This window comes from Haplochromis burtoni, unplaced genomic scaffold (assembly GCF_018398535.1).
Source record: "Haplochromis burtoni strain Fernald_Lab_line unplaced genomic scaffold, NCSU_Asbu1 Contig_13, whole genome shotgun sequence".
In the NCBI taxonomy this organism is placed as follows: Eukaryota; Metazoa; Chordata; class Actinopteri; order Cichliformes; family Cichlidae; genus Haplochromis; species Haplochromis burtoni.
The window spans coordinates 4,089,930-4,115,545 of record NW_024582374.1 but is presented as its reverse complement, the minus strand read 5'-3'; the positions used below and the strand labels follow the sequence as shown (position 1 = coordinate 4,115,545).

At 44.3% G+C, this 25,616-nt stretch overlaps 3 protein-coding genes across 3 annotated transcripts; 1 reads left to right on the top strand and 2 right to left on the bottom strand.

The window, feature by feature from the left end:
- Window positions 1-1,772: 1,772 nt before the first annotated feature.
- fam78bb (family with sequence similarity 78 member Bb) lies at window positions 1,773-9,212 on the bottom strand. Its single transcript, XM_005932458.3, has 2 exons — window positions 7,863-9,212; window positions 1,773-4,951 (listed from the first exon to the last, which is right to left on the bottom strand). The coding sequence occupies exons 1-2, from the start codon at window positions 8,126-8,128 to the stop codon at window positions 4,429-4,431; spliced, it is 789 nt and encodes a 262-aa protein (XP_005932520.1). The 5' UTR covers window positions 8,129-9,212; the 3' UTR covers window positions 1,773-4,428.
- A 1,467-nt stretch (window positions 9,213-10,679) lies between these two features.
- Window positions 10,680-14,855, top strand: rex1bd (required for excision 1-B domain containing). Its single transcript, XM_042217080.1, has 5 exons — window positions 10,680-10,825; window positions 11,650-11,732; window positions 11,882-12,086; window positions 14,155-14,243; window positions 14,487-14,855. Exons 1-5 carry the CDS (start codon window positions 10,823-10,825, stop codon window positions 14,557-14,559), a joined length of 453 nt encoding a protein of 150 aa, XP_042073014.1. The 5' UTR covers window positions 10,680-10,822; the 3' UTR covers window positions 14,560-14,855.
- A 114-nt stretch (window positions 14,856-14,969) lies between these two features.
- On the bottom strand, window positions 14,970-24,702 carry crlf1b (cytokine receptor-like factor 1b). Its single transcript, XM_005932455.3, has 8 exons — window positions 24,289-24,702; window positions 21,959-22,237; window positions 21,049-21,178; window positions 20,716-20,888; window positions 18,343-18,500; window positions 17,319-17,487; window positions 16,105-16,286; window positions 14,970-15,348 (listed from the first exon to the last, which is right to left on the bottom strand). The coding sequence occupies exons 1-8, from the start codon at window positions 24,578-24,580 to the stop codon at window positions 15,325-15,327; spliced, it is 1,407 nt and encodes a 468-aa protein (XP_005932517.1). The 5' UTR covers window positions 24,581-24,702; the 3' UTR covers window positions 14,970-15,324.
- Window positions 24,703-25,616: the final 914 nt, after the last annotated feature.

Below are 25,616 nucleotides of genomic sequence, written 5' to 3'. Positions count from 1 at the left end.
TTTTTTTTAAAAGGTAACAATGTTAGCCTTTTCTGCAGCTATAGGGGATTTATGGTATCACTCTTGGCTGGAAGCAGTGCTTAAACAATGGAAAAAACACAAACTTTGTCCAAAAACCTCTCATGTTTAACTGTTTTCCACTTTTTCTTTGGTCATTTTAGCCTTTTTGGCCAGGGTGAAGGGAGCATCTGCCATCAAACAAGAAGACAGCCGCATGTAGCTATGATGATGTTTGCTAGTTCACCTTATATGCATTAATGTAATAACGTGGTTAGCCTACTCAACTTAAATTACACACGAACAACATTAAGCTACTCACGCAGAGAAGAACGGCTGCTGCTGCATCATCATCCTCATCATTTCTGCTACACTGGCAGGGCTAGGGGCCAGGACTCTATTCTTCGGGTTTTTGGGGGATGTTGCTCCGGGTCCGATAACAGGCAACCCACCTGCAGTAGATGTGCTCGGTGTGAGGGCTTGCAGCAAGCTATCAAATACGGCGCATTTCTCGGCTTTTAAAAAAAACGCTATGTGTCGCCAGGTGTTTCATCAGATTCGAGGTGTTACCTCGTTTGCACAGTATCACAGTATCAGCTTAAAGCACTTGTTGCAGGCTGCTGAGTTTGCATACTTTGCTGTGAAGTACAGCCAGACTTTTGACCGCTTCACCTTGGGCATTTTTAATCTGTAGCTCTGCTCTAAAAGAACGTACGTATCTGGGCTCGCCTACTATCCTTGGTAAGGTAAAATGATTGGCTAGAATCCAAAGTGTATCACATCTCAGGAAAAAAAAGCACCGAAATGTGCGCTGCTTTTCGGTCTGGTTACTACCGTTTATGTCAGAACTGGTGCCATAATGGCACCGGATACTGGTACCCATCCCTAAACCTATCCCAGAATTCTATCCAGCCAATTCCAGTTTCTAACAATGACGGCAGCGACTTAATTTTAATATTAGTCTGGTCACAAAATAAACTTTTAAGATATTTTCCGGCGAGGATGTAGCTGTGTAAACTTCAAATATCTGCTCAATTTATCAAGACATCACATATTTGCAAAAGTGCTCTGACATTTTCAGAGACGTCTGCTACCCACCAGCTCAATAGATGACCGGGAGGTGAAGGCTCACTAGAGCGTCCGATGGATGCAAGATCTGATTAGTCGACTAATCGCACAAATAATCGGTGACTATCAAAATAATCATTTGTGGCAGCCCTACTTGCTATTGAAAATTGACCCTAAGCTTCATGTTCCCAAATCTTAGTCGGGCTGGAAGTGATTCCCTTATGAAGCATTCAATTTTTCTTTGTCTAGCAAAGATGTGCTCTACACATGTGAACAGCACTAATAAAAAGTCAGAGAGGTCGACAGTGACCACTGATTGCTCGGTAGGAGTTATTGCTTTTTAGAAACTAGAGCAGCTTTTTTCTAACGCAGTTAAAAAGATAAATGCTTTAAGATCCTGACTGATAATTGACCAAATAAAAATCAATTTGTGTTCAATAAGATGTGAAACTATGATCAGAAGTTATAAACCCATCTGGAAAAGAGCTGAAAGGTTGTTTTCCCAGTAGATTTTTATACAAGTATCTTATAATCACTAAAGTCGCCTCCTGCTGGTGGTTACAGAGAACGCAGCTACAGAGCCAGCTCGTCTATCTTTTACCTACAGTCTGTGAATGTACCATGGGGACATTGCAGCCTCTTATACCCATGTAAAAATGTTACACTATACCTGGGCTGTGGAGCGACAAAGAGGACCAAGTTCACACTTTATTTTTGGCATTTGTTTTAATGAGTTTAAAAACACTGCATGCAAAAGCCAGACAGTCTGAGAGAAAGGACTGTACGTCCTCCACATTAAAACACTGTAAAACACCATCAGCCTGTCGCTTTCAGACAATCTAACGTCAACCGGCAGGACAAGTAGGAATAACAAGTCAGATTCACACAAAGGGCCGTGCAGCGCTCTGCTCCGAGCCCACAGGCACAGCTGTTAACTGTAAAAGACACTTGAGGCCCGGATGCACTTTGACGGCAGACTGTGTGACCCTCACGGTGAAGTAAAAATGTATTTTTAATTAACACGTTATTTTCATCGGGGCATGTGGGGGGAAAAAGTTCCCCACTATAAAAGCATCAGTTCTCTGCGCAAAGTTTCAGTCCAATAACGATCGCCTTCTAAGTTGTCCCATCGGAAGTGCTGCTCGTGATTGTCGGCTTGGCCTCATAAACTGCCCCTGTGTCATGGCTACAATAATCAGGGTGTTAAACTATCTCTTTGTCCACATCGCTGTGCAGTTAGTGTGTGTTAGGGTTTGCAGTAAGCCGGCAGAACAGTCCTTCCTGGTGATCCTGGCTCTGTTGTTGTTCTATATGAGGTGTGTGTGTGTGTGTGTGTGTGTGTGTGTGTGTGTGTGTGTGTGTGTGTGTGTGAAGGCTTGTTCGGTTCGCACCAAGAGTAATGAGCAGCATCGGCAAGATAATGTGGTTACATCATCCACCTCTCTTCATCTCTGTCTCATCTGGACCAGTTCAGCAGAAGCCTTTTTTCTTTTTTTCAGTCCCACTGAGGCTGGATGAGCAGATCTACAGCAAATGCACTGCCTGGAAAATCATCAGAAGCAGCGTAGAGGTTTCTGGTTTGGGGCACTGTTTCACCTCCTTCTAAGGTGCACGGAGGAGAGGAAAAAGCCTGAAGAGATCAAACCTCCTGCAACACCGACAGTATACAGAGTAACTGTAAGGCTAGACAAGCGCATTTGTGGCTCGCAGCATTCATCGGGGTCATCATAAAACATATTACAGATTAAATGATGCAGATGTGAAATAGAAAAAAATACAAAACGCACAATCTCAGCCAAGTGTGTGATGTTTTACGACCACGATGAAGGCTACGAGCCAAAACACAACAGCCTAATAGTGAACTACGCTGAAGCTGTGAGCTCGTAGGAAAACAGCACATACTGGCTTTCATTTTCAGCTGCGAACCTTTTGACACACACATCACGACAGACCACCAGAGACGCTGCGAAGCAAACACTTCCTCTCACACTGTCACGTGTTTGTATATTTTGCTAACTGCTGAATGGACAATTTTTGAATGGACGAAACTTTTTTTGTCACCCTGAAGATGAACAGTCATACATTTTTTCTAGATGTAAAAAATGCTGTTTGAAGACAAAGAAAAACCCTGTAACCCTCAGATGAGTGAGATTTAACAGGCGTTAGTTTGATATCCCAAATCTGGATGAGCAAGTACGTTGACGACAGCTGAAACGTTGCTGCGCTTCAGCAGATCACCTTCTAACTGCAGGGCTGCACGCTGCCAGGGTTAACTCAGAAGAAACTATGTTTTGGTGTGATCTCAGTCTTACATGAGTGGAACTTGGCATCAGTATGTTCTTCAAATGATAAAACCATGTTTGACTGTAGCAGGCTGTCATCAACACAGGCATCTCTGGCTTTTCAAAAGGCAGGGAGGGAGAAGCTCTGCAGCTCGGACGAACTGGCCACGTGCGATTGCAGGAGGGGGAAATAGTCCTGCTGCAGGGCTTCAGTCATGTCTGTGTGTATGTGACTGAAACCAAAGTGTTATTTCTGCTTTTCCTCTGATATGTCAAAAACAAGGTAGCTCTGTGTTTGCATGTGACAATCTTTAAAACACAAAGAAAAGAAATGACCCTACAATGTTTCGGCTTTACAAACGAGGCCTTGTGTGTGTGTGTGAGTGTGTGAGGCAGTCCGGTGTGACACAGCAGCACGCCTGGGCCCGACCCCGGGCTCCATTATAGAAAGCACACAAGCACAAACAGATACACGCGTTTGCACGCTCACGTCATCCCGGTGAGATTCTACTTGTCTGCGTCCACGATGAAGAAGGAACCCCACAGCGACGGCGTCCTCGCTGGACGTGAACGCAACGCAAACTCTAACAACTTTCCTCGCTTAAACTCTTACACAGCACTTAAGCGTACAGAACAGAGCAGGCCACGAGTATGCTGTCTTTAAGGCCGCGAAAACCTTTGTCAATTGTATTTAAGCTCCATCACTTCTTCCAGGGCCTGAGTAGCTACAGCACAGGTATCAGTTACATCCCAGCGCAGATGTTCAAGCTTCAGACGAGTCTTCCCTCTGTTGTGCAGGGCCGGAGTGCATGCCTGCACACCCGGCGGCCCAACGGCACCAGAAGCAGGGACTAACAAACTTTCTAATCGTCAAAGGCAGCGGTGGGGAATTAAGGCGGTTGTCCCCTCAAGATTCAAAGCACTGCAACTCTGATGAGGTCATCAGCACGTAATGCAATTCTCAGCCTACTTATAAATATCATTTTTGTCTGCTTTTGCGTCTCATCTGATTATCCTGTTAGCAGAATTGGCCTGATATGATATGATGTCCAAAAACGGCCAATCAGATGCACGTGGTGTTCTACTTGGGTGGTATGACAACAACCGGAGGGCCTCTCCTCGGCCTCCACATCAGAACCTGGGCATCGTTGGCGTTGGGCCTCCCCATGGCGTTAAGAGGGATGGGCTCCATTCGAGTCAGCACCCGCGGTTGGTCCTGGTGCACCCGGCCCACCAGCCTGGCCCTGGAACCCAGAGGCAGGGACGGGTCCACTGCGATGTCAACCCTCATCCTCCACTTGATGGTGTGGAGCAGGATCTTTTCCCTGGATGTGGTGTTGAGCGCCACCAGCCAGGTGGTGAAACTCTGGTCTCTTTTGATGTTCGTCAGTAAAGGCGTGTTAGATTCGCTGACCGGCACAGCCCAGGTAACGCTGGGGTAAAAATTGTCATTCATGCTGACGATGAAGCGGGACGGCTTGGACGTGGGGCCGACTATGGTGACTGTCTCTGTCGTGTTTCCGTACCAAGGGTAGCTCACGCCATCTGAGTCGCTGATGGCCCGGACCAGGCCTTCACGGAGCTGAGGCAGCTCCCAGCTGGACCTGGAGGAAGACAGGAACCAAGAGATCTCTGGGTAACTCCAACATTCATTCAAAAGATGTTTCATAGATTTTAACTGACGTTCAAACTTATTAAAAACACAAGTTAAGCCACTGTTGCTGTGTATGACATGTATAAACATGGCACCAAATCCACCGATGAAAGTAGTCCCCAAAAAACGCATTTGATCCCTGTTAGCTGCCCCTTAATGGACTCCAGGAACACGTGTAACGTGTCTGTTAGTTTGCTAATGATACCAGCATGACTAGATCCAGTTGTGGTGCTGTGGCGACTGTTTTTCCTACACTGAAAAAAAGAACATGTTGGATTTACTTAATTCAACAGTGAGGACACTGGTTGAACATAGATGTTTTGCTTTGGCAGCAACTTAAACAACAACAACAACAACAAGTTAAATCAACACAAGTTATTCATATTCAATACACCTGTGTAGTTTGTGTTTATAAAATGTGATTAAAACATGTTTAGATGAAGTAATTTCAGCTCTTGAAATATTTTTATCCTTCACAATTTTCTCACTTTATTCCAACACTATTCAATAACTTTTTATCCCAATACTATTTGGTTACTTTAAAAACTACACGTTATCTTCATATTACATAATGTACAACAAAGTTTAGAGTCTGGTTAACAGATTTATAACAACTTCCATCCATCCTCTTCACCAGTCTATTGCAGGGCTAACATGGAGAGAATTCTTTTAACCAATTAACGTAACCCCAATAACTGCATGACTTAACTGTGGGAGGAAATAGAGTCCCCACAGAGGATTCACTGCATACTACACTGAAAAAAAATGAAATTGGGTGGTTGTTACATTTACAAAATTCTAACGTGTAATTTGATACAATCTAGTAAGAATGGTTAGTTGCCTGGACTCAAGAAATGCACAAGATCACACAAGATTTCGAACTGCAGGAAAATCACTGTAGTTTTAAAAGGCAGACAACTACACACACCACATGTATGCTATCACTATTTATTGCGGTTTAAGCTTTCAAGGACAAAAACGTATGGAAAATTCTGCATCAAGCCTTGAAATCATAACTTTTCCTACTTTTGTTAATCCTCGGTTGACATCTTGGTGGCGTGGTGGTTAGTGCTGTTGTCTCACAGTAAGAGCATGGGTTCACTGGTTCAAATCCACAATCTGGCTAGTTTACAGTGAGTTCCATCTGAGTACTCTGGCTTCCTCCCACAGTTAAAAGTCATGCGGTTATTAGAGTTAGGTTAATTGGTGATTCCAAATTACCGTAAAGTGTGAATTTGAGAGAAAATAGTTGTTTGTCTGTATGTGACAGACTGGTGAGCTATCCAGGGTGTACCCTGCCTCTTACCGTATCACTTCTGGGTTGTGCCCCAGCCCCCCCTGCAACCTGGATAAAGATAGGAGGATGGTAGTGGTTGTAAATCCATTCAATTTTTATGTTAACCAGACTCTAGACTTTGTTGAACATTATGAAATATGAAGACAAATTTTATTATTTAAGTGACCAAGTGGTATTGGGGTAAAAGTTATTGAATAGTGTTGGAATAAAGTGACAAAACTGCGATGGATTAAAATATTCCAAGAGCTCAACTTAGTTCATTTAAACAAGTTTCACTCACGTTTTATCAACACAAACTGCACAAGCTTATTGAATATGAAGTGTTGATTTAACTCAGTTGTTTCTGCCAAAGCAATTGTGTGCAACCACTGTTCACTTAAGGAAATCCAACATGCTCTTTTTTTCCAGTTTAGCTGGATTCAAACCCAGGACCTTCTTGCTGTGAGACAACAGCGCTAACCACCACACCACCAATCAAGACTTGACAGCTTAAACCACAATAACATACACGTGGTGTGTGTATGGTTGTTTGCCTCTTATAACTCCAGTGATTTTCCTATCGTTTGAAATCTCGTGTCATCTTGTGAATTTCGTGAGTCCAGGCAACTAACCACTCTTATTAGATTTGATCAGGTCATCTGAACAAGAACAAATTAAGTTGTTGAATTTCATGCAGATCCTACATGATTTAATTATGTTCACCATAGGGACATGAAATTATTTTGTTCAAATTACAAGTTAGACTTTTGTAAATGTAACAACCACCCAATTTGCTTTTTTTGAGTGTATTTGGAGATATTTGTTGTTTTTGCTTTGCTTGTTTTTTGATTGGCTGCGGATTATTTTATATATATATTTTTATATTTCTACCAAGCTTTTAGTTATGTGATACTGTATTTCATTAAGCCGTTTTGCTTTTTAAAATCTATTTTATTACAGGAAGTTTCTCTTTGTTGGGCCAAATTGTCTAAAAAAAGAAAGAAAGAAAGAAAAGCTATGATGGTTCAGTGTGCCAGTGGATTATCATCATCATCCCTTTGTTGTAATCAACAGCTTTGTCATCTGGAGGCCCCCTACCATCTATTTACCATGCCATGTGACCAATCCGATGACAACCTAAACCCCATCCTCTCACCCGTGCATGCACCACCCACACCCCTGCACCCAGCAGGATTAAACACCCCCTCGCATATGCCCTCCAGACATAACGCGTTTGTGTGTGTGTGAGGTGGGGGTGTGGGGGAGGACATGTCTCCGTGGGCACAATTTGAGTGTGAGAGCAGCAACTGTTGTTTAGCTCCTCTAATAGCAGCTTTTCTATTTAGGTGCCAGAGTCACAGGAACAGAATCTGTCGGTGGGCGTTTGAATGAAGGAGGCTGACGAGCTCTGTTAACCTGCTGCGTGCACAAATGCTCCCCGAGCGCGTGCAGCTCGGGCACGAACGCGTTATAGTTATTAGAGTGCACGGAGGCGCGCCGTCACGCACGCGCTCCCGTTTTCCTGCATCTGAAATCCTGTCACGCGCGTGTAACTGGGACTCAGGTGACAGAGGTGTGAACTCACATGCCGACGTTTCCGTAGGTGTTGTAAAATTCCATATGGGTGCACGCCTGGATCCAGCCCACCACCCAGGTCTCGTTGCGCGGGACTGGAGGCATCACAATCCGCGCAGACGCTTTGAAATAGGGCGTCTTGTACCGAAGCACTATGGGCGAGCTCTCCTCGATGACCGTGGGGCAGTGGTCTATGGTGGCGGACAGGTCGCACACCACGATGCTCTCTCGTTTGATGCGTGACTTGTTACAGGCGATGCTCTGGATGCAACCCATGGCTGTGCGGGTGGAGGTGGCGGTCAGCGGCGGCTAAGTGAGCCTGACAGGCCGGGAAACAGCACAGCTGGCCGGGACTCCACCGACACCGCGAGGCTGTGCATCCGATGAGATTATAAGGCAAAGGTGGGTGCTACCACGCTGCAGGCCCGGGAGGGTACCCGGTAACGCAGACACCCGCCCTGCTGATGTGCGAGCACATCTGCCCGCTGCTCTGGGGCTGACCCTGCGCTCTGACCTCCGGAGGATCCGAAGCAGAAACAAGGGAGCAGATAAATCGAGTGTCACGTGAATTTTAGAAGCAGGGATGATTGCATCCTCTCCTCTAAACCCCAGCGGTCAGTTTCTCCCGGAGGATGCGATCCATCCGCGCTCCTGCTGCAGTCCCTGCCCGTAACCTTTGATCCTCGCCTTTCTGCCCCGAGCTGTCATGTCACAACAGGCGTCGGGGGACCGGCGGACGCTGGGACACCGGCAGGGGGACCCGGGGATCGGGCGGCGGTGTTTGGCGGTGCTGAACCGTGCATGAGATGCTTCTGCTGCTGCTGCTGCCGGTAACCTGAGCGAGGTCGTTAGGGTCCGTCATGCCTGGCCAATCGACCGGAGGGAAGCCCGGTGGAACAAGCCGGGAGTCCGAGCATCAGCGGTGGGGTAACCAGCCTCCTCCCAGCCACCACCCGGAGGGCAATTCCAGATCAAAGCCTCCAGACCCCGGGCATCAAATCCTCGCAGTGCAGAGCGAAAGAGCGCCGAAGGATCAAAATAAGAAAAATGAGAGAAACGGTGTCATAGTAACCGCGCCGCGTGCACCGCGCCGTCCTCCGCTGAAGAAGGCTGCGTGGCTGTGCGTCGCTGTTCAGCCTGCGCGGTGCTGAAGATGCTCAGCCGACCAATGAGCGGCGGAGGGAGACCGCACGGGAGCAGCTCTGCGACCTCTCCCCCCAAAAATACCAAACCCCACAAACACGGAGTCCACGCACGTGCCACTCTGATCAATTTTTTAGGAGTGACTCCGCCCTGGTAAAGCACCTTCCCGGGGGATTTGTGCCGAAGAACAGCACCTTTAACAGGAAGGGTCGTTTAATTGGTTTGAGAACATCAGGCTTTTCAAAATAAAACTGCCACAGTCTCGGCAAAACGACATCACCTCACGGTACTCCGGCGTCTGCAGTCTCCGCTACCTCCACCCCGGCAGGCGGAGGTTTCATATAAAGTGTTTTACTGGCCTTGCTCACCTTACAGCTACTCAGAAATTATACTACTGCTTTACATATAAGTATATATATCTACACACACACAGAATACGTTGTTCCTTTTGCTTCACGTCTTTTAACATTACAGATTTTTTTTGTTTATAATAATAAAACATACATGGGACATTTCCATTTATTAATAAACAACTAGTCATAAGAATCTCAGATGTGGTGCCACAAAAATATATTTATATATCATTTATTGGAGATAAAGAAGCTACTTGCTGTAGATGGAGAAGTGGGTCGATTTAAGTTGACAAAGATGGCTGAATGCAGGATGATGGCTTCTGAAAACAGCTTAAACAAGATGCAGATTCTTATTTATATGCAGTGCTGTGAAAAAAGTATTTGCCCCTTCTGGATTTATTAGTTTACAAATTTCAGATCAAATAAAATAAAAAAAAATTCATTTATTAAGGAAAAAAGTTATCCAAACCTACCTGCCCTGTGTGAAAAAAATCATTGCCAGCTTCAGGTAATAACTGCTTGTGCCACCATTGATGTCAGTAGTAACTGACATCAAACATTTAACTGGTATTGGAGGCCATTTTTGCCCAGTGTCTTTCTTATTGTTGAGTCATGACCTCTGACCTTAACAGAGCCAGACGAGGCCTGCAGGTCTTCAGATGTTGTTTTGGTTATTCTGTGACCTCCTGGGTGAATTTTGGTGGGCTGGTCACTCCTGGGAAGGTTCAGCACTGTCTGCAGTTTCTCCATGTGTGAATAATGGATCTCACTGTGGTTCATTGGAGTCCCAGAGCCTCAGAAATGTCTCTGTAATCCTTTCCAGACTGATAGGTGTCAGTGACTTTGTTTCTCAGCTGTTTGTTTAGATCTTTTAGCCTGCTTGACGTTGTGAGACAGCTTCTATTTAGCGATTTCTTGATTCAGCAGGTCTGACAATAATCATGCCTTGGTGTGACAGTGCAATTAAACTTTGCTTTCCAAAAACGTAGTTAATTACAGTTAATTTAGAAAGGGGCAATTGCTTTTTTACTGTATATATGAGGTTGACACCGAATGTTTATAAGATGGCGAAGTTCTATAATTCCAGTACTGTACAGTACAGTGCGAACTTACTAAATTTTGTAAAGAAATTGTATCTGCGTTTTTGGACATGTGTAATTAGTTGTTTTATCTATTTATTTCTTTTGTTTGTTTTCTTTCTGGTGTGTAATTGACCTCCTGCTTTGTTTATGTGCGTCTTCACTTTTATGTGAGGAGGGGTTCAATAAAAAGAAAGAAAGAAAGTCTCTTTTTTGTGCAACCGACGAGTTCAAGTGCTTTTATTTTGGAAATCAGCCATTTACAACCGCATGTTCTTCATTTCCGGGTCAGGTTGCTGATTCACATACAGGAGGAAAGCGGCGTGTTGGGCTTATAAAGTGTAAACATGGTGCCATTATAAAAAGTGGAGAGTCATCCCGGGTGTGTTACAGCCATGGTGAGTTTCTTATTTCACAGTTTAACTTCGCAAAAGCCCAACTTTAAAGCTAACACATGTGCTAAGCTAACCAAGCTAATGGTAATTCGGGAACCTCCAGCTAGTGATGCTGAAGCATTCACGCTGCTGAGTCAGTGAAGCAGGACTTTTTCTGTTTAATTCGCTCCTGTAGAAACCATTAACAGAAAAAAAACAGCAACATGACTTCATTCTAAACTGGGTCAGTAATCTTGATCTTTTTTTTTCATGTTACATATTAATGAGTATTTAAAACAGCCAAGATATTAGTTAAAATTCAAGCTTTCCATCAGTGTTTGTGAGAAAAACTAAACTTTTGTTATTTGGTATTTATACCATGTTGAGTTGTCACGATTTAATATGTTAGTTACACGAATGTTACCCCTATGAGCAAGCACTTGGTGACAGTGGGAAGGAAAGAACCCCTTTTAACAGGAAGAAACCTCCGGCAGAACCAGGCTCAGGAAGGGGCGGCCATCTGCCATGACCGGACAGGACAGAAGACAAGTTATAGAAGAGAGCCAGACATTAATAATAAATAATGATTCAATGCAAAGACGTGTATAAATACACAGTAAGTGAAGAAGAAACACTCAGTGCATCATGGGAATCCCCCAGCAGGCTACACCTATTGCTGCATAACTACGGAAGGATTCTGGGTCACCTGATATGTTGCAATGAGAAAGTGTAGCTTCAGATTTGTAATCCAGTCCGAGTTCAGTGTGATTAAAAATACATCCAGTGAGTCTCCTGCGACCTGATGTTTTAATATATTTTCACTTTGGTGACCTGTCTCGTTTCTCCAGGTGCCTTCAGACTTTAAAGCCCTGATCCAGAGATTTTATCATCTTCAGTCTGAGAGGGTCGAAACCTACCGGCTCTTTGAAGAGTACGTTTGAATCTCGTGATAATGCTGTTAAACACACACAGTCCTGTCTCCAGTGATTACATCATGTACACAAACAAGAGGAATCTGTATTAAATGACTAATTGCCCCCCCCCCTGTTGTTTTTGTGATGGCTGCTGAATGTTTTCCAGGGGACACGAGGCCTACTTGAGGACAGGGCCCCATTATGACTTTGACCACTACAGGCAGCTGGTCCATGAGATAACGCAGGCGTTCTGTGGCATCTCTAAGGAAGTGCTGGAGATCAAGGGCAGGCTGCACGACGGGTTTGACAGACCAGACCTCTCCGAGCACATTGAGAAATTGCAGAACAAAGAGAAGGAGAAACTTGAACTGGTATGTAAGCACTTTCTGCATGGGTCACTTTTTAGACCGAGGCAAAGTCAAGGGGAGTCTAAAATATAATATACGTCTGTGTGGTGATGAGAGATTTCCTTAACGGGCCTTTGGCAAGAAACTATGGATGCCAGTAAACATGATCACAGTAAAGGCAACAAGGCTGTGTTATTCTCTTTGTCAGAAAGCAGCACGTTCCACTCACTTCTGACCATTTGTTAAACATAAATATGTATCCTACTTTAGCGAGCCGCCGACAGCATGCCTTATAGTACCTGCTCTGAACACAAAGACACACACGTTGTTCGCACTCGTTCAGAACATCTAAAACGGTTTGTGCTAGAAAGCAAAACTATAAATATATAGATTAAAGAAAAATGACTGACCAGAAAAGTTGAGCAGTTGTCAAAGAGGAATTTGTGTTGTTTAATAATGTGGTGTTAAACCGTACCTGACAGATGATGTTTCAGAACTTTTTCCAAAACTGGATGCAATTCTACTGATTCACCACAAGGAGGCAGAGTTTTTGCTTTAAACGAAAATCATTTCTTAATCGTTCTTCAGCTGAAAGCAGATTTCCCCACCATCATTGTTGAGTGTCAGAAATCATTTGTAGAGCAGCAGTTTGTTATAAATCCTCCAGTTTACATCACCGATGGAGTAAAGCTGTGAGAAAAGCTTCTGGAGGGATATGTTTGAGATTTCATATTTGAGACCTGGATCTTTTGAGGTTGATTTATCATCATTTTTTTCCCCTGTCCACCTCTCACACACATACACTCTCTATGCTAAGAGTTGATTTGAAAAGGGGGAATGATCGGGTCACTGGTGTTTCTTAAGACTTGCTGTGAAGATGCAGAGATGGTCACCACACGGTGGTGCCAGCAGTCGGCCTGTGGACGCATATTTCCATCACCGTCAAAACTGGACACACCTTTTCGACTTACTTTGTATTAAAATTGTATTAAAAGTAAACAGAATCATCTGCTAGGAGTTAAATTGCTTCAAAAAGGCACAGCACCACAAACACAAGTCTAGTTTTCTGGGATGAAATCCAGCAGTGAGCTGCCATCCGTCAGCCTCCACCGGTCATTCAAAGTGACCAGCCTGTAATCTTTAGTATCACTTTAAATCAACACACTGTTTAAAGATATATGTGGTGATTTTTTTCTTTTTTAGTGTGAAGGGGAAAATTAGCTACAGAAACCAAAAACCTTTCTGTAAAGCAGAATGGAAACATGATTACTGCACAAGCAAGTCCTTCATCCCGAGGTAAAATGCCCAGCACAAAACCCCCTCCATAATAATGTTACCATGGTGATTTAAGTTAGGGGAGTGGCCGTTTTGATTGACAGCTGTGCAGATGCAGCCTGCTGTAGCTGGAAGCTTCACCTCCACCAGTTTGAACTACTGTAACGAACCTCTTGACCTTTTTTAAATCTTTATTATTATTAAAAATGTTGACGTCTAGGCTGGATGTTTGGTTATTAAATGATCGTTTTGTTATACCACCATAAATCATAAGAACTGTGCTTCCTTACCAGCTTACAGCAAAATAAATACCATGATGTGACCTATAACGAAGGAGAAAAGGCTAACTTAATTTTGAATGACACCATACTTAAAATCACTTGCAGAATAATTTCTCTCCTTTCCTGTGTAATACCTGAAGTCATGCACTATTCAAGTTATTTAAACACTATAGATCTGTGTTTCCTTATTCTAGTGTGCCTACCTGCATCACGGTATTTGTAGATAAATATAATTTTACTGTCATTTCAAATGTGAAACATTGAAGTTCCTTTTAATTACGGGCAGTATTACAGAGTGTTGGACAAATTTGACCACCTCAGTGCTTCCCACATTTTCACAGACTTCGGTACATCTGGTGTTCAGAGATGTTGCTTTGTTCTTTTGTATAAAGGTTTACATTCCTCTATAATTCAGCTCCCTTTCTTCCAGTAATGTTATAAAGCTCCCATTATCTCCGGGTTAATCATCCGCCTTTCCTCCATCCTCTGCTGATGAGTGGTTTGCATAAATCTTATCTGATGTGCCCTCTCAACAGACGGCTAAGCTGCAGCTGGCCAAGCAGCAGGCCCAGGATCAGCCGGAGGACCAGAGCTGTCAAGAACAGATTCAGGAGATCAAGCATAAGTAAGAGCTACCATTACAGCCCCTCAGTTTACTGTGCTCGCTTCCCATCAGCTCGCTGCTGAGAGGCTCAGTTCTTCTTCTAATTGATCCGATAATCTTTGTAACTGTTCCATATCAAACCAGCACAAATAAAAGTAAGTGTGTGTGTGTGTGTGTGTGTGTGTGTGTGTGTGTGTGTGTGTGTGTGTGTGTGTGTGTGTGTGTGTGTGTGTGTGTGTGTGTGTGTTGTCTTATTGTTGCCAGAGTCATCCAGAACAAAGAGGCTCTGAGTGAGATCATGCAGGACTTCAAGTATGACTCAGAGGAGTGCGACTGACAGCTCGCTCCCAGGAGGTAGCCTCTGTCTCGGACACTTTGAGCTGCACTTATCGATCCCCTCCACCCGGCTCCACCCAGCTCGCCGCTGCAGTCTTACTCCTCCCGGAGGGCCTTTAACATCCATCCTGCGTGCTTGTCTGCAGGCATGCGTTTGTGTTACTTCAGGGCTCAAAGAAAGCACTCTGCTGGCGCTGTAATGAAATGTGTATATAAAATATTCAGAAGGTGTGATCGGTTTGGAGACGCTCTCTTTGTTTTGATTGTATTTTTAAATAAAGACGCTTTACAAGACAAGTTTTGCTCTTAACTAATAACCAGCTGGTGTTTGTACATTTTACATCACACACATAGTAAAAATAGATAAAATATTCACTTAAATGTGCAATAAGCTAAACAACATTTGAGCTGATCTGGTGACATGCCGCAAACTTTCACTTCCAGAGACGTGTTTATCTTACATTCTGTTAAACACAAAGCAGTTTGAACTTTTTTCGAGTATAAATTTGCAGTTTTTGAAGGCGTTAATATTTTTTGTTATTGCTAACAGATCTAGCAGACAGACTGAATGAAAGGCTGCTTTGTCTCGGTTATCTCCCACTCGGGCCTTTTAAAATCAAGAGTGTGTGAGCGCACAGCCTCTGCAGCGTCCCTTGGACGGGAGTTGGACCTCTCAACACTGCGGGGACCCTGCGGACCAGTCATCTGTCAAGCTTTCTCGATGTGCGTCTTGAATTAAATGCCACAGTCACGCCGAGTTTCTGTGCTATGAATTATCTTCTTGCAGAATCTGAAAAGACAAAAGCAGATGGTTCTTACTGGGATAATTCAGCTAGGAAAAAAAAAGCCACCTCCACTAATCGTCACATTTCTCTGTGTGACTGCTGCTTTTCTCCTCGTTCTTATTCACCGTGTTGCCTCTCGCTACCTTTCTCTCGAGGTAATCAATGGGAAGCTGTCACACTTTGCGGACAAAGACATTATTCAGACGACAGCTTGCCCCCTATAAAGCACACAAAAAAAATCCAGGCACCTCTGAGCTAATCGAGTCAGGCAGGCCAAAGGTTTCTGCAAGTTCAAGGACTGAGCGTCAGAGGACGTGAACTCCTCACAGAGACTCACAAACACAGCAGATCTGGAGGCTTTGCGTGCCATTTGGGCCGAGTTATTTCTGTGAAAGGGGAACGCTCGCGCCAAGAGAAAACAAAACACAAAAGGAACACATTACCGAAGGCTGTTAATTACATTTACGTGTTTATTTCTCTTTGTTGTGGCCATCAGATGAAGATGAGAAGTCCACTCATTAAATATGTAATAAAATCAGAGTGCTCGACTGAGAGCGTGTCTACTTTCATGCTTCCACCTCTGGGCCTGTAAAGTCTAAACCGCACATTTTACCCGATCATAAAGTACAGACTGAAACTTCACAGAGCAAGTTCAAGAGAAATCCTTCCCCTTTGTGTTTGCAAAGATGCCGACCATATGATGAAGCAAAGGCAGGGTCAGAAATTCAGCTGGGGCCGCGGACACAGCCGCGCTTACCTACCTGCTTGCGCGTTTTCTGCGATTTCTGCAGCCACACCCTCCACTGATCGTACAGTTTCATCGACATGCCGCCGCAGCCGTAGGCGTGCTTGCGGACCCAGCCGAAGAACTGCTTGAGTTCCCGCCGCAGCGTGGAGTTCTGCTCGCCGCTCTTAGGGTCGCACGAGCCGCTCTGCAGCTGCTCTGGGAGGAGACGGGGCGGGGGGAGACAAAGGAAGTGAGAAGATGCGCAGGTGAAGTGTGAGCACAGGTGTGACTTTTTAAATATCAGAAGAAGTTATGCATTAAAGAAAACGAAGCATGTTCCTGGCCCGACTGCTCTGTGAATATTTGGAATGATTTGTATAAGTTTAGAGTTCTTTTCAGGTCTTCATTAGACAATCAAACGGAGCAGGGTTGAATTGAGACGCTGCCTTCAGAAGGGTTGATTCTCACAGGCGGGAAAACTGATTCAAAACAGTTGTTGCTGCAGACAAAAGCTTCGATTCCTATTTTTTCTCCTCAATCAAAGACATTAAAATACAAACAAAGTTACTCTATCGTAGCTCAACACTGCAAAACCGAAAATCCAAACAGAACTTTAGTTTCATTGTGACGCCGTGTGTTTGTGGAAGCGACACTCAGTTTCTGGGCTCTTGTCGTCTGCCACCATCAATTCTTTATTGCAAACAACAGAGCCCGATAACGACTTCCTCCCCCTGACCACATAACCTATGTAACTCATTATCTGCCCCTCCAGCTCCCAAACCTGCTTCCACTCAGGCTTTATAGGCCCTGTGTGCGCCGCTGACAGACATGCCGCTTTTTAACTTGATCAATGTTTGAAGCCGACGACAAAAATCTATCAAACGTCCCCGCGGCTCTCCGCAGTTCCCTCTAATCCTCCGTCTGGAGATCCCTATCAAGGTACGTAGCCTATTGATGTTTGGTTCCTTTTAGGCCACATGCGGTTTGAATCTCCTTGTTCAGGATGTTGGATCGGGAAGGAGGACACATTGTTCTTTTTTGGGCTTTTAATTGGCAATGAAAGGTTGATTATTGGAGAGAACGGAAAGAACGGTCAAGATATGTGGGCATCACAGACGCTTGGGAAGCATTTAAAGGCCATTTAAGCAAAGAGACAGTCAGGGACAGGAAGGACTTTAGTGACGAATGTTTGCTACATCCAGGCTGATAGCTTTTACTTGTATTTCATGTCGTCTGTAAAGTTCCTACCACTGCTGGGCGTGGAGGCGGCGGTCGGATGGCTCCAGTCGCTCCAAATGCCGGCCTTCCTCGAGCCAAAGATGCCCACTGGGTTGCACCTCACCTGGACAAAATAGACGGTCCCAGGCTGGAGGCCTGCGAGGCGGCACGATGTCAGATTGCCGACATCGTCCACCAACTGATGGAGAGGTCAGAAAGAAACAGAGTTTGTAAGGAGACAGTTTTGACAGCTGGTGGAGGAAAAGCAGAAAGGCCATAAATGCCTCAACGCCGGATATCAGTGTCACTGTCAGGGACAGTAATCCACCGTGAATCCATTTCACCTGCTTTGATCTGAATGAAAATGAGGACTTCTGACCTGAAAGTGCTCAGATCCATTCTGCAACGTGACACTGAGCTTTAACTTGAGGCTAGAGTCATACATGATCAGTCCTGCAGCACATGCTACGAGCCCCGATCTCAAATCCACAGAAGACCTGAGACAAATTCGCCAACTGTACCTGAAAACTGCAGCTGTACCAAGAAGCACGCTGCACACTCCTTCAACAGGAGATAACGATGTGATTTTGGCTCTGTTATTTTCTCCTGACTGCCTCTTATATAAAGTTAATTAATCATTTTTAATTTCACGGTCTTAGCTCTGAACGCCTCCCCACATTATTTTTAGCGTCTGAAACTTTTGTTTGCTCTGCTTTCATCCTGAATCTCCTCTGGATACTGGTGACTTCGTATTCAATAAATATTACAGTGTTTGCTTAATCTTCTCATTCAACAGAGAAACATACAAAGCAGAGAAACAGTAAGGAGCTTTGGTTAGAAAACATCAAAGAGAGTTAAAGGAGGAACATTTTGTGCACTTTTGGATCAAAACCGAGCTTCAACACTTAGAAGCTATAAATCGCTAACGACAGCAAGGAGAAGATTTGTTTTACAGCGAAGCAAGAAGCTTCACGTTCATCATTGCTCACACGTTTCCACAGTAGCTACAGAGAAAGTGTGTGTAGGCGAGTCTGCGGGTTTGTGTGCGGACCACCTTCCAGTCAGCGCTGTCCTCCAGTCGGTAGCGTATCTGATATTTGGCCTGAAACAGGATGTCCTTGAGCTCGGGGGGGATGGCCCAGCGGACCGTCAGCTGGTCCTCGAGCTCGCCGACGCGATTGACCTGCACGTTGGCGGGAGGGTCTGTGGTCACTGCACACACAAGGGACATCTATTAAAGGGTTTGCATGCAGCAGGTGTAAAGTCCAACAGGGCAGGGATGACCAGTAAGAGATGAAATGAATGAAACTACTCGGAGGCTGCTTCTTAAATCATTAACACTCTTACGTGCAGCTTTAGAGTATTTACTATATTTGGCCTCATCCTTGGTCTGCTTTACCACACGATCAAAGCAAGAGCTTTAGCTTCACAGGGAATTTCCACCGGTACAGATGAACTAAATAAATAGCTGTCATGTGGAAGGAAAAGCAGTGCAAATAAATATTTAATGGGGACCAAATATTATCCAACTTTATATTTATATCTTTGAACTCCATTACAGCAAGCTTGTGTTCATACTAATCGTAATTTATCTGATACCAGGACCTGGTGCAGCACCTCACGTCATCCTCTCTCTGAGACGTACCTCACCATTTCAGCCAGCCTTCTTCCGATTGGCTGATTGTCAGAAACAGCAGGTTTCAATATCATTTGCCTTTATTTTTTCTGTAGTAATAACCCCAAATGAAAGAAGCCATTCTTGCACTGGAGAAAACAACATCTTACGACCACAGCTTAAATAAAATGACTGTGATGGCGTGCAAGATATAGTCTGCTCAAAGTGGCATTTACATGAAAAATTGTGTTAACATGGAGCAACTCAGATTCATTTTTATTTCCAAATCACATCAGTCGCCTCAGGACAATCAGATGAACCCCTGTGAGGAAAGACTTGGAGACAGTGGGAAGGAAAAACTCCCTTTTAGGAGGAAGAAACCTCCGGTAGAACCAGGCTCAGGGAGGGGCGACCATCGAGAGACTGATTGGGTTGAGGGGAAAAATACTGGACAAAACCCACACTGTGGAAGAGACGGAGATTACTAATAGGTAATAAAAATTTTTTAACTGACGGCGTATAGATGCCGCTTTCAATTTAATCAGAGAAAATCATACCAAAAATAATCGCCTAAATTTGCTGCCGTCTACAGACAGAAATTCCCATCTGAGATCCGAGAAATTCAGAAATTCCTCCACATTATAAATGTGGTTTCTGCAGGACGGTGATCTTTTGCAGCTTTGCTTTCAAACAGGAAAATAACCAGAACACAACCAGCTGGTGACCAGTCGAGTGGACTCCCTACTTCAAAGGGTCGTGCTCATTATTCATTCACTGTGACGTGTTGGCATCTGTCTCCAGTTAGAAGCTACACAGCACTTATCTGCAAACCTGCACACGTCTGTCAGAAAGAAGACAACCTGCAACTGGTTGCTGCAACCTGAGATTTTTACTAATCGCAGGTAGGTTTCCATGTTTTGTTTTGTTTTTGTTTTTACTGTAGTGCGAATGACTCATTAACGTGTACCCTGGTATGATTTTTTGGACCAGCTGATTACAAAAATGTGTGTGATTAGGACAATTTCAAAGTGATTCCACGTTATAGGAAGACTACTTGCTGTCATGTTCAGAGGTTTCCTAATTTATCATTTTATAGTTAAATGCTATTAAAATGCTAAATGAAAAACCTGGTGCTGTTCATTTAGTGTGTGCGCTTCAGTTTAGGTCAGTCTGTAGTTCCTGCGAGAGCACGTCGTTCCCTCAGTCAGTCAGAAATAAAACAAAGTGGCTCGAGTGCTATGAAGGGGAGGAAGATGAAGGCAAAGAGGGTGGCAGCACGAGAGGGAACACTCGTTAAAAATGCTTCCCATTTGTAACCTTCCGCTTGAGACATCGCTCACTGTGTTTCGGCTGACGTGTCTCTTTGTTCGGCTCGAGATGAAGAGGGAAACGGAGCCGGCAGAACTCATTGTTTCTGGTATTCTGGCAGCGCAACGCATCACACACGGCGGCGCTCCTCCTTCGCCTCCAGCCCACTCACAGCCTCCACGCTTTCTGTTCCTCAGCGTCCAATGAGGATTCACAGAGAGAGGATGCCGAGTTCCAAAACACAAAGGCTGCTTTATGAAGTGCGACAGTTTACCGGAGGCCTGTGCAAGCAGATGAGGGCTACACTAATCATAACGCCACAATTTCAATTCCAGGAACATGTGAAGCCGTCACATGAGGGGCATCTGCTAAGGTTAACTTTTACAACATGACAGTTTTGTCTTAGAGCCACAAGCTGGAGCTCTGCAGACAAACGTAAAAGGAGAGGGGGAAGCGTAAAGCTGAGCTGAAACCCTCTGTTAACTTTAGACGTCTCTCACTCACCTACATCGAGGATGTCCAGGGTGGTGATGTCAGAGGTAGCAGAGCCCAGCTGATTGGTTGCTTCCACCCAGATCTCGTACGGAGTGAAGAGGGCGATGTTGCGGGGGATGTAGCAGGAGTAACGCTCGTTTCCCGTGCTGTAATTTTCACACTCCTTCTCTTTGCCGTGCCATCTGGACGCAAGAACAGAGACTGAATCTGGTGTTTGCCGCCACAGAGGCAGACGGTGTTTTTATGGGTTTGCATCCTCGGAGTGAACTCTCCAGTCTATCTGAGGGCGGCGGGATGAGGTAATCACCTGTAAGCTGCGACAGCGGGTCTGGAGGCACTCACCTCAGTTTGTACTTGAGGGTGTATTTGGTCGGGACGTGAGTCTCGCCCTGACCACCCAGGCTCCAGCGGCAGCTCAAGTCCTTCGTGTTTCGGGACCAACAAGTTAGATTGACGGGCTTCTCGGGAGGCACTGGAGACAAAACGGAGCAGAAAACAGAAGAAGAAGAAGACTGGTGTCAACCTATTACAATAAATAAAATAAAAAACAAACAAACACTAATGTCGCCTTAAAGATACTGCATGAAAAAAAGCACAGACAGACATAAAGATTATAATCAAGAAGGAACAAAGAGTAAGAGAGCGTTAATCACACACACAGTGAGTGTGAGCCATCTGATGCTTCATGTGGTTTTAATCGAGGTTTCTTAAAAAAATGAATTTGTCCAGAAAAAGTACAGCTGGAAATCATTTAACTTTGAAATCAACTCAACTAATCTTAAAACGTTTAGATCAGAAATCTCTGAGAAAGTTACAGATTTACCACATGGACGTCTGACTTCAATATATAACTATATATAACTATACTTTCATAATGTAAATATTGTGTATGTGTATGAGTATAATAATTTCTGCCTTCATCAGCACATTAATGCAACAATGAGAATTATATTAACCTGTAGTATCACTTTAATAAAAATAACTATGATTAATATGATTCTTATAATAACTTGCACAAATGAAGATTTCTGATAGGCAGACTGGATAATAACAGCTGAATTCTTTGAATTTTGCCCCCTACAGAACGACACAGGAGTTACATCTCCTGGTTCATGTCGCCTGTTAGTGAGTTTATTCTGCAGTGATTGCAGTTCTGCAAAATTAATACTGAGCTAATAAAGCTGATCATGTAATTATGAAGTGTGCTCATTTATAATGCCATCTGCAAAGTCAGTGTTCACCCTCCACTTACTGCCCACGTAAAGGCAGGATCCAGCCAGGACGCGTCCGTCCGCTCCGTGGCACACCAGGTTGTCTCCGGACCGCTGCTGGGATCCACTGAGGCCGTGAAGGGTGACGCTGAGGACGCTGGGCGACACCACACTGTAGGCGCTGCTGGCCACGCGCGCTCCGTTCAGCGTCCAGTATAAAGTGCTGGCGTGCACGCCGAGCTCAGGGCTCAGCGTGCACGTGGCCGTTAGACTGGAGCCAATCAGCAGAAAGGGATCCTGGGGGGAGATCACCGCCACATCTGGGTGTTGGAGACACATGGACACAAAACAACCTCTTAAGCCAAAACCAGTATGAAGGCTTCATGTGATAATCAAGTCCTGTCATAATCAAGTTCTCAAAGTCTAATTAGTATTATGCTCTATTGTATTGTGCATCTGCACCTTATTGTTGTCAATGTCTACGCGTGGGACAGTGTGAAACGTAATTTCAATTCCTTTGTATGGCAAGTACATTTGAAGAAATTGACAAATAAAAGTATTCTATTCTATTCTCTAATTACTGAATGTGACAGAATAAATACCCAGAATCTAAAGTTGTTTAAGATTATCTACAAAACCAGAAGATCCTCACATCCAGGCCTGACCAATAAAATAATATAATACATCATCTATTGACGGTTTTTAGAACAGTCCCTCTCTCTTCCCCCGTTTACACATGAATGTGGAATAATTTAACCAAAACGTTCCTCGGAGGTGAAAAATCCTGTAAACTTGCTAATGTTCTCTTTCCTAACAGGACTACATTTAGATTTGAGGTTTGTAGCTTCCCCCCAGTCATCGTTTAACCATAATTAACTGCGCTTTCTTCAGCAGCATCCCCAACACAGCGCTCGGCGGCTGTTTGTCTGAGTGTTTCTCAAACCGACAGCAGAGCCCGAGGTGAAACCACAGCACTTATAACAAGAAATCATTAGAGGCAAATTTTTTTGGCCAGCCGTGGGAAAATGTGTGAGTGCGCGGAGCAAAATCCCGGTCCCCACGAGTTTGAAGGCATTTTGAGACTCAAAATGTGGTTTTGGTGACTGTGTGTGTGTGTGTAGGTGTGTGTGTGTGTGTGTGTGTGTGTGTGTGTGTGTGTGTGTGTGTGTGTGTGTGTGTGTGTTGGTGAGTGTGTGTGTGTGTGTGTGTGTGTGTGTGTGTGTGTGTGTGTGTGTGTGAAGCAGCAGCCTCTCGGCACATATTTATGACCCAGTAATGAAGCGGATTTATGGAGCCCCGCTAGGATCAGTCAGAGAGGTCACCCCGGTTTACTGGTGAAACCTTGAATGCTTTTCCATACCGCGACCGTCTGAGGCGTGAGGTTTGCCCCTGTGATTGATAACCATGAGAAGCCCTCCTCTCTGTGTTTGAATGGCACCACCGGGCTCCTTATTCACAGATATTTGAGTTAATGTGTAGAGTTTTATGAGCCGTGCTGCAGGTGGGCGGCGGATAAGCTTTCTAACATGTGTTTCACTTCAGTGTTTTAATCTGTAATGTAAAGAGAAAATGTTTGAGGAAGAGCACAGCAGTTCTCATCTTCGGCCCTCGGTGAGAGGGAATTAAACACCGTGCTAATTATGAGCGCAGTAAACAATATATCTGTGATAATATGAAAAATGAATACTGTTCTAACTGCACACCTCAGTTTTCTGTTATATGCAGGCACAACATCCCATAGTTCATCCCTTGGGTTAGATGCCTTTTCATGCTCGCATGATTCAGTGGTCAGTGTTAACAAACAAACAAAACCCATTCCTCTGAAAATGGTCAGGTCTGACGACAGGACCGAACATGAGCGAAAAGGCAGCCAATCTCCAAAGAAACACTTTCAAAGACCTTCAGAAAGCTGGAGAACTGTTGCTCAAGAACACTCGAGGAATGTCTGGCTTCTTGGAGGCAAAATATAAAAATGTTTTAAAGGGAAATTAGGAGTGGCTCAAGACTTTTGCACAGTGCTGTATACAGTTATCTGGCATCAGTTTTGCCATAAAGCAAGTACAAAGTCATAGGTAAGATTTCCTCTATGATCTTCTTCTTATTACCTCACTGACTGTCAGGTATCAGACAGACACATTTACTGCATTAATACATTTTAAATGACGTTATTTTGCAGATAGTTCTGAGTTAGTTTAATCCTTATAATCGCTATGATTAAGAATAAGAATTTTTACAGGTGAGGAACAAACTTGTTCACGCAGTTGAACATGAACTTGTTCTCTTGCTTCGAGCGCTGCTCTGCACTCTCCTTTAGACAGGATCGAGGTGACGTAGCTTTACCTGAAGTTACCGAAAGTTCGGTGTTACTCACGTGTCGTGGAGAACAACACGCGTGGAACCAGGAGGATCACCAACACGATGGGAATCATGCTTCTCTCTGCTGCTGTCCGCTCGCAGCTCCAGGAGCTGAAGCTGGAGGAAGAACTGCGCAGCTGCACTCCGTGAGAGAGGATCCCTCCTCTGACTGCAGCCCTCACGCCCCGCCCCCCACAGACACACACACACTTGCACACTTTCCCTGCTGCCATCGTTCCTATGCAGAGAGATGCTTCAGGTGAGGCGGTGACAACTGTCAGGTTTGAAAATCTCACCTTTCCTGACATCACCACGCCTATTACAATACGTCATTTCCTGTCAGTGTTAGGCGAGGCTTTATCCTCACCAGTTAGTGATAGAAGTTAAAGTCATGTGATACTAAATGATTTTTAAAAAGAAATATTCTTATGTAAATGTCATGTATTGATATGGCTATGTCTTAAGGTGATGACCTTTGAACCGGATGTTGTTGTGGTCCGGGGGAAGCCCCGTTAAGTGGCTAGTTGTAAGATGGACAGTGTTCAATAAAGCAACATAAAGACCGTGCTTTATGTCCTGATTCAATTCAGAGTGCTCTGCCTAATTTAGTAATAAGGTGAGCATACAACAGTAAAGAAACGAAACCAGTCATCAGTCCAAGTATCGAGCTCCCTGTTCTCTCACAGCATATTTTTTTAACACAACCCCACTGAATGCAAAAGCTGTGGGGTTTGTTTTGTTTTTACACCTGTAAAACAACTTATTTTAAGTTATTACAGTTTATTAGCTCTAATGCAGGAGAACAGGTAATACTGTATTTTGTGTTTTTAATAATATTTGGGCTGCAGTCTTTCACCACATGGATGTAATGCTCTCACCTCTGAGTGAATCTGTTCTATCCTGAAGAGTGGGAGGCATACAGTTGTAAACTCGCCTAATCCAGATGTTATTTCACAAAACACATTTTAAAACATCTGCACCAAAGATATTTTTACCGATGTAAAAATGGATTAAAACATCGCCCCTGCATTCACACAGAATTGGCACTAATGAGATGACGGGAAGAACAATGCAGAATAAAAAGTGCATCACGTGTTCTTCCAAACACAAGAGGAAAAACTGTAAAAGCTCATCTGCAGGTGAGGCTCTGCTTAAGTTTTTACACAGAAAATGGAGCGCTGCTCAGGTCGATGTCCTCAAGATCACAGCATCAGCATCAGAGGGTCCAGAGAGTGATTAGAAATATTAAGAATAAAAAATGACACTCGCCCACAGATATCCACCCAAAGCAGAAACGAGTAATGGGCAGTCAGAGACAGAGGAGGAGCCAAAACACTCTGTTTC